The sequence below is a fragment of the Micropterus dolomieu genome, linkage group LG01 (assembly GCF_021292245.1).
Source record: "Micropterus dolomieu isolate WLL.071019.BEF.003 ecotype Adirondacks linkage group LG01, ASM2129224v1, whole genome shotgun sequence".
NCBI lineage: Eukaryota > Metazoa > Chordata > Actinopteri > Centrarchiformes > Centrarchidae > Micropterus > Micropterus dolomieu.
The window spans coordinates 32634903-32642720 of record NC_060150.1 but is presented as its reverse complement, the minus strand read 5'-3'; the positions used below and the strand labels follow the sequence as shown (position 1 = coordinate 32642720).

Genomic DNA, 7818 nt, shown 5'->3' with positions numbered 1-7818 from the left:
TAAGTCAACAGGAAGTGACCTGAGGAAAGTCATTGGTGTACGTCTGATTCCATGTGAGTTGGAGTCACAAGTGGTTGTTTTTCATGATCAACCCCCCCACCCGCCCCGCCACGTTTGTGTTGTTTCTGCATGTGTGTGCGCATATGTGTGTGGGTGACCATGATGTTCAAGCACAGATTGTTCTTCTCTCAGCCTGTGACAGAAATACCACAGAGGAAAGGATCATTTGGAAGGAAGTCATTCAATACAGGGAAAACAGACTGATAGCTTGAAGAATATATGAAGCTCTGGTTCCTTTTCCTGACTGATATTTTGGTCAGGTCGGTCAGCTTGGTTGCACATGTGTTGTAATACCACCTAACATAAATATAAAATATACCTTCTTTAGTAGGAAAACCCCTCCTATCTCTACATAATCATAAACCACTTTGCTCCATTTTATGCCTGCTTGACAGAGTCTCAAAAAATGTACTTTCTAATCCAGTTAGAGATTTCCGCCAGGACTTACCCAGATGATTGACCCCTAACTGCATTTCAAACCCGTCTACAGTCTTGGAGTAGGGACACATCATGATCCCTGCATTATTTATCAGGATATTCACTTGTTTCTCTTCTGAAAAGAATAGAAAAACACAAAAAAGATAAGGAAGTTAGAAATTATTTCCCAGAACTATCATATGCTAAATAATAAATGGTATAACAAATGCGGTTGATGTTTGGTAAATGAACTGCACTTTTTATAGTGATGTTGCTGTTCTCCTCCCAGCCCATGCACACACATCATTGGTGGCAGGGCTGCTATGCAAGGCAGTGGCACAACAATCAGGAGCAACTTAGAGCCCAGTGTCTAGCTCATAGAGAGTCGGACAGGAGGATACAGGGACTGACCCACAAACCATGTGATGAATGGACAACCGACTGCAGAACCCCAGCTTCCCCATTTCGGAAACCCATCGGTATTTCAGAAAGTGAACACATTTGTTGATACTACCTCTGTTGATAAGCTCAGCAAACGCTCTGATGGACTTGGTGTCCGATAGATCCAGCTTCCTGATGATCACATTCTCGTTTCCCGTGTCTTCCAAGATCTCCGCCCGCGCCTCCTCTGCCCTCTCCAGGTCTCTGCATGCCATGACGATGCGCGCACCTGAGAAACAAGGCCAAAGGTCACGAGTTAAGCTCATGCTCGCCCCATTCCAAACTACTTTCCTCCCACAGTCTAAAGACATGCCGCTCGTGTGAACTTGAAACTTTAAATCGCCTCAACGTACAAGTTTGTGTGCTCGCTAGGAGAGACTCCAGTCCACTCATGTCCCTGAGTAAGAATAAGCATTTCAGAATGGTATCTCTTCTCGTTTTGTTTGAGGCTTTGTCTTTCTGCTGCAAGTAAACCTTATACAGTACATGTCACGAGAAGACCATTTTTTATAACCATTTTTACTGTATCAAACTAATGGCTGAAAATAAAGTAATATAAAGTTTCCAAACTAAAAACTACAAAAGTTTTGCTCATTTGCAGGCACACAAAGCTCCCTTCGTCAATTAAGGAGGAAGTACCTAAATCTCTCTGTGTGCTTTTTATCCTCATTTAATGTTCTCCAAACTCTCATTCAGCATCTCATTTAGCCGACTGCTCCGCTCACATGAACACAAGACTCTGTCAACTGTGTCATTCTCATTCTCTGACGCAAATTGCGATGCATTCTCCCTAATGAGCCCAGAGAGGGGCTTTGAGGACACATACACACAATCTCTCACTCTCTCACCCACCCAACCAGATAGACAGACGACCCCTGCCCACCGCCACACACACACACACACACACACACACACACACACACAACATACAAAATAGCTGCTGTGCCCAGCAATTATGAAAGAGGAGAGCCATTAATCAGTTGGAGCGTAGCGTCTGCATCCCATCCCAGTGTCTTTGTTTCTCCCCTGCTGTTCCCATGTGAGAAAACCCTGTTGTTCCCTCATTTTCCCGGTAGCCTAAAGTTCATTTCAATAAAATAAAGTAGTAAACAAACGGAAGGTTATATTGAGCCACGTTAAAGATTATCCAGCAGATATTTACACACCGTTACACATGCATAAATAATGTCACTATGCAAATAAGGGCAAAATAATGACTTAAGTCAAGCCTAAGAACATAAATGCACCTATAAATCTATGTTATAACCAAACAGATGAATGATTCAAAAGGCTGAGATTTAGTTTGTATTTTTCCTGATACAGTGCCCCGAAGGAACATTCTGTTCCATGAATCTTTGGAAATCTAATCATGTTGTCATTGTGTTTTTACATAATCCCATTTACTGAAAGGTGATTTGACAGTGAATTCTCCAGAGGCAGGGACCACAGTATTGTTATTTCCCTCAGGCAGTAATGATTTTTTTCATCATGTCCTTTTTCTCCCCACTTTTCATGTTGTTGTTAAATAACATTCCTGGTTTCCCTTTCATTTACAAAATAAAAGCGAAATGTGCACAGACAGACAGGCAGACAGGCACGCACACACACACACACACACACACACAGACACAGTGGAGGTAGATTCAAGTGTAGACTAATTAACAAACTGAATCATGTACAGTACGCAGAACCGGTTTTCATGTGTGTGTCTGTGTGTGCATTGCTGGGTACATCCTCCCATCTCTCTTTGTTGCCTGCCCGGCTCGGGAGGGGAACGGACCCTCACAATGCTCCCTCTGTCCCCTCGATGCCTTGCCTGTCCTCCATCACTGCCATTCGTCTTTCACTTGTATTGGTGAAGTGTTCATTTTAGTTAACATAGCCTCAAATCTCTTTTCTGGAATATGTAAGAGGTTAAGGTATGCTGAGGTTACACAATCACTTGATACAGCCTGATATTCCCATAAAAAAATATACAGTATTATGCACATTGAAAAAGCAAGCCAGTAGCATTTAACCTAATTCTATGGTGGAGGTCTGAGGACAGGGGCCACACTCAGAGATCACACTTTATAGCTTTAAACCCTCCAAGCATTAGAAGTACTTAACTCCACAGAAAAGAGTGGAATGTGTAAGGCATGGTGTGAAAGTTAGTGAAAATTAAAAAGGCAAAACACAGGGCAGGCACACGTGGATGCAGACTGAGTCAGAAAGAGACTGAGGCAGGTGGAGACAGACAAGTGTGTGCAGTACCTCTTCTTGCCAGGTCCCTGGCTGTTTCTTTTCCAATGCCAGTGTTGGCTCCAGTGATGATGACTGTTTTCCCATCTAACCTCTCCTCAGATGACCAGCGGTTACAGCACACACTCCTGAACAACACACACACACCCGGTAAAGCACCAGTATGTTGATAAAAAAATAGTATTTCCCTTCATAATAACTTAAAGGATACGTTTCCAATCCCCCCCTGGTATTGCTGTCAATAATCTACTTTGGTTTAGCCAGAAACCTGATCCTTGTGTGTAATCTAAAAATATGCTAACAGAAAAATCAAACTTGCTAAACATGATCAATAAATTGATGATCACAGTGACTCTTTAACAGAAGAAATTTAAATTTGTTCCATTTAAGCACAGTGTTTGTTATATCTTGTACATATAATAGGTGATCTGTAGTTATAGTCCCTGATTATTATTGTAATATTAAAATACCTGGCTGCAAGAATGAAAGAAAATCTTCAGCTCAAACTCACTGCAACAGATTCACAGGAGCAAAAAAGAAACAATCAGAGTGGTTAATTAAACTGTTTTTTCAATCACAGAAAAACTGAATCGGCACCACAAATGATACATTTTTACACAGGTCTAATCTGCTGCCAGATCTGCTGCCTACAATATCTAGCATGTTATTAATAAAGACAACCACCTTGTCTTTGCCGTTTTTCACCGGTTGTGTTTTTTGTGGTTGTTGTTTTTTGTTTTTTGTCCTACCTGCAGTACATTCTTCCTTCAGAGCAAAACCTCAGGACCAGTGAGCCACTAGCGGGAAACGAATTTACCTCCTTCAGCCTTCCCAACAGTTCATCAGTGCATTTCGTGCTTCTCAGCTCTCCCCACCCCGCCTCGTCTGTCATCGCAGTACCAAGACTGGGCCAATCAGGAGCGAGCTGACGCATAATTGATTCACAACTTCACAGGGCTGAAGGCTGGAGAGCAGGCAGCTGTCCTCCCGCCTCCTGCTGCTGGAGAAAGTCGAGTTATGGACTCAGCTGACTCAAGAAAAGTGGTTCAAAATCTCAGTTAGTCTGTCAAATCACTGCAGGGTTTGACATAAGGAAAGTACAAATGTAAAAACAGCTTGATGTAGCCCACCAAGACCTCCAATTACCTGTTAGAAGAAGATGAATGTTACAAGCATCAGTAGTAATGGTTGATTGTGTTGTAACATAATCAGATTTTGTCTTGAGAATAATGCAACCAAGCACACAACAAAAAACATAATCTTGCCAATTATTCAACAATTCCTTGAGAACAGGAGTTCTTGAAACAAGTGTGAAGATTAAAACAATGGTTGCTATATGCTGTCATACTGTTTATGCAACTGAACCAAGAATAAGAAACACGAGATCAATCAGCAGGTTGGAATATCAGTGATATTTATTATTAGCTGCTGCTATTTATTTTTATTTATATAGAGCCAATTCATAACACAAGTTATCTCATTGTACTTTTTATATAGCTGGTCTGGACCATACACTTTGTAGTATTAATACAAATAATTTTTTTGTCTATTACACATCACATTTTCAGCATTCACTAAACATCTTCAGCATAATATTTGTGGTATTGAGGGTATCACTATATGTGCTCATGAATAGCTTTGTAGCATGTAGGAGAGCTTATATATATATAATTCTGAGTCTATCTCCAGCGGATGCCTAGCAGGTGGCAGCTCACAGCCCACAGCATTAAAGCAGTGCCATCATCCTGGGCTGCCCTGCAGCTCTCTGCAATTGCACAGTCCCTGTAAGGAGAGGAAAGGAGAGGAAATACATCAACTTCTTTGGCACATGAAACATTTTAAGTTTTAAAATGCCTTTTTAAACACCCTATTATATATTTACTGCAGAATTAAGGAGAGATAACCAATCATGAATGATGGCTTCTACGTGGATTTGCTTTAACAGTGTGTCTCAGGGGAAGAGTAGGCTACATTGTGTACCTTCAGCACTTGGCCTACTAGCAGCTGAGAATGCTTTTAGACATAGCTGTCACATAGCTGATTGACATATTTTTGCATTTGGCACTTTCTAAGAAGACTGCAACGCCCACAAAGCCTAAGCTAAAATGAGATGTAATTTGTGATTAATGTTGTGACTTTGTGAGAACTATGTTAATGACAATGTATGGTGTGATGCTACCAGGTCACTTCATAGGTGGCTTGTTAAGTGGCTTGGTTTGGCTCATTTGAATTGACTGATCTTGAGTTCCGCTGCCACTGCAGTAGCATTTCAAACTGACTTGTAGTATCCTCCAGTGAGCAGCTGGTTTTCAGGAGTGACGGTGCAGTAGATGGTGGTGTTGGCTCCCTCTGCTGGGGTCTTGATTAGAAAACCGAAGATCTTGATTATGTCCACAAGAGGGCGCCTTAGGTGCCTTGTTATTTCAGTTCTCACAAGGCCGGGGTCCACAGAGTAAGCCATCACACCAAGAGCTGTAGGCAAATGTATGAATTAAGGTATAGAACCTTTTCCCAAATGGGTTTAGATGGTGGTTTTCTATTTCATTTGATTGTTCTCTTCAATCTGAGATCTTATAAAGATAGCAATAGTCAAACACCGGTTACATTCAGAATCCATGGTGCATTCATCAGTTTTACATATGCATACAGTCATGGATGGTCTGCATAGTTTGCTACATCATGATAATACCTTAATAATACAACAAGCCATTCTTTGCTCTTAATCATCTCTATAGAAGTTGTTAGATTAATAGTGAGAATGGCAAACAAGGTGTGATCATTGGAGCAATGACTTATTCTGTAAGACAACTGTGCTTTCTGCAGACATGTTTCTCCTTGCTCTGTTTCTTGCCCAGAGCGATCGTGGTTGAGGCATGAGACTCTCACACTGGATAGAGATGCAGATTGATTTTTTACGCACAGGGAAAGAGACAAGGAGGCACAGAAAGACTCATAAAGACAAACATACAGTACATGTTGCATAATCTGGGTCACAAACACACACACCCTACCCTCAGTTCTCCTGGCCAGCTCTCTGGTAAACAGGACGTTGGCCAGCTTGCTCTGTGTGTAGGCCCTGACAGGGTGGTAGTCCTTGCCGCCCAGGTCATCAAACTGGATCTTGCCCATTGTGTGACTTACCGATGACAAGTTGATGACTCGGGAAGGGGCCGAGTGCTTCAGCAAGTCCAGTAACAGAAAGGTCAGAAAGAAATGACCTGAAGAGGGAGAAAGTCGGGGTGAAACTCAAGAGGAAGACCAGGAGTTTTGAGCGACAGAAAATAACACGCAGAAGGAGCAAAAAGTAAAACTTGGGAAGAAATATATTTATAGGCAACTTTAAAATTAATACAGAAAGGCTTTAGAGATTGGCTCACAGATTGAAAAGTAGTGAGGGCCACTGGCAGGGCCCCCAATTAAATTCATTTTAACCAATAAGACACATCCTTATACATACCTGACATTAACTAAACACATGCAAAATCTAACTAAAAGTTGTGTTTTTCCTCAGTATTTTAATCTCATACCCAAGTGATTGACTCCGAACTGCATCTCAAATCCATCTGCAGTAACGCTGTAAGCGCACATAGCCACACCTGCATTGTTGATCAGGCAGTGAAGAGCCTTCTCAGCTGGAAAACAAAATATAGGCTATATATTAGCTGCATTACAGTCTTTCTGAAAACATTATACTGTATTCTGGTGTGTGTGTATGTGTGTGCCACCCACTGTTGTAGATATTCTCAGCGAACTGGCAGATTGATTTGGTATCAGCCAGATCCAGTTGCCTGGCGACTACCTTGGCGCCCTTCACCTCCCTCATAATGTCACAAGCAGCTTGCTCTCCTTTTGCCATGTCTCTGCATGCCAAAATCACCCGTGCACCTACGGAGATTAATATCTCTTAATGCTGACTGTGTTTTTGCGTGTACATTCATGTTAAAATTTCAACAAGATACGATGATGAGTGGGACTTTTAAATATGTCTCTTTGTCTTGGAGTTTACACAACCAACCTATTCACTATGGCAGCAACAAATTATAATACCAGTTCTCTGCTCTGGTGTCACATATTTTGAGCTGTCTTTTATTGAAACCAGCATTTGTTTATTTCATTTAATCCACCACTTCAATACTTGAGCCACCTCATTATATTTGTTATTCTTGTGTGGGCTTGTTAAACATTTTCCACACAGGCGCTCTGATTCACACAGCAAGAAAGAATAATCCAAAGAGTCATGCCCATTTGACTGCCTTTAAATGTGCAGCTCTGCTTGCTTGCCTCTGCTGGCCAGGTCTTTTGCTGTCTCCTTGCCTATTCCAATGTTGGCTCCTGTTACTATAGCTGTCTTCCCTTCCAGTCGTACATCTGAAGACCACTTGGGGATAAACAGAGACCTGAGGCGTGAGGTGTGAAGGTATAAATGATTAGAGCAATATTAAGAGGGATCTTGACATACAATAAAAAAAAAAGAGCTTTGTAAGAAAAGTGAAGGGAATAAATTATTGTTTATGTGACATGTTTGTTTAAACTTCCTGTAGCTAAATTACAAGGTGGGTGAGGTTCACCGCCTAAAGCAAAACAGTGAATGCCAGTAACCACAGTCAATGTATAAAATGAAGTTAAAAGTCACAGGTTTTGATCTGACTTGACAACTAT

General features: G+C 41.5%; 2 protein-coding genes across 2 annotated transcripts; both read right to left on the bottom strand.

The window, feature by feature from the left end:
* Positions 1-188: 188 nt before the first annotated feature.
* LOC123981090 (retinol dehydrogenase 12-like) lies at positions 189-4051 on the bottom strand. The gene is made up of 5 exons (XM_046065774.1): positions 3909-4051; positions 3172-3287; positions 992-1147; positions 509-613; positions 189-193 (listed from the first exon to the last, which is right to left on the bottom strand). The coding sequence occupies exons 1-5, from the start codon at positions 4049-4051 to the stop codon at positions 189-191; spliced, it is 525 nt and encodes a 174-aa protein (XP_045921730.1).
* A 787-nt stretch (positions 4052-4838) lies between these two features.
* si:dkey-73n8.3 (uncharacterized protein LOC100150965 homolog) lies at positions 4839-7576 on the bottom strand (the record flags this gene model as incomplete). Its single annotated transcript, XM_046065658.1, has 6 exons — positions 4839-4941; positions 5439-5631; positions 6171-6377; positions 6687-6791; positions 6889-7044; positions 7441-7576. Coding segments are annotated over 6 exons (900 nt in total), but the record flags the coding sequence as incomplete, so codon positions are not given.
* Positions 7577-7818: the final 242 nt, after the last annotated feature.

Coding starts and splice junctions, on each gene's coding strand:
- LOC123981090 (XM_046065774.1), bottom strand. CDS start 4,051: ATGACAGACGAGGCGGGGTGGGGAGAGCTGAGAAGCACGAAATGCACT. Junction 1,148..3,171: donor CAGGGACCTGGCAAGAAGAG/GTACTGCACACA, acceptor CTTGTTTCTCAG/GTGCGCGCATCGTCATGGCA. Junction 614..991: donor TGCTGAGCTTATCAACAGAG/GTAGTATCAACA, acceptor TATTCTTTTCAG/AAGAGAAACAAGTGAATATC.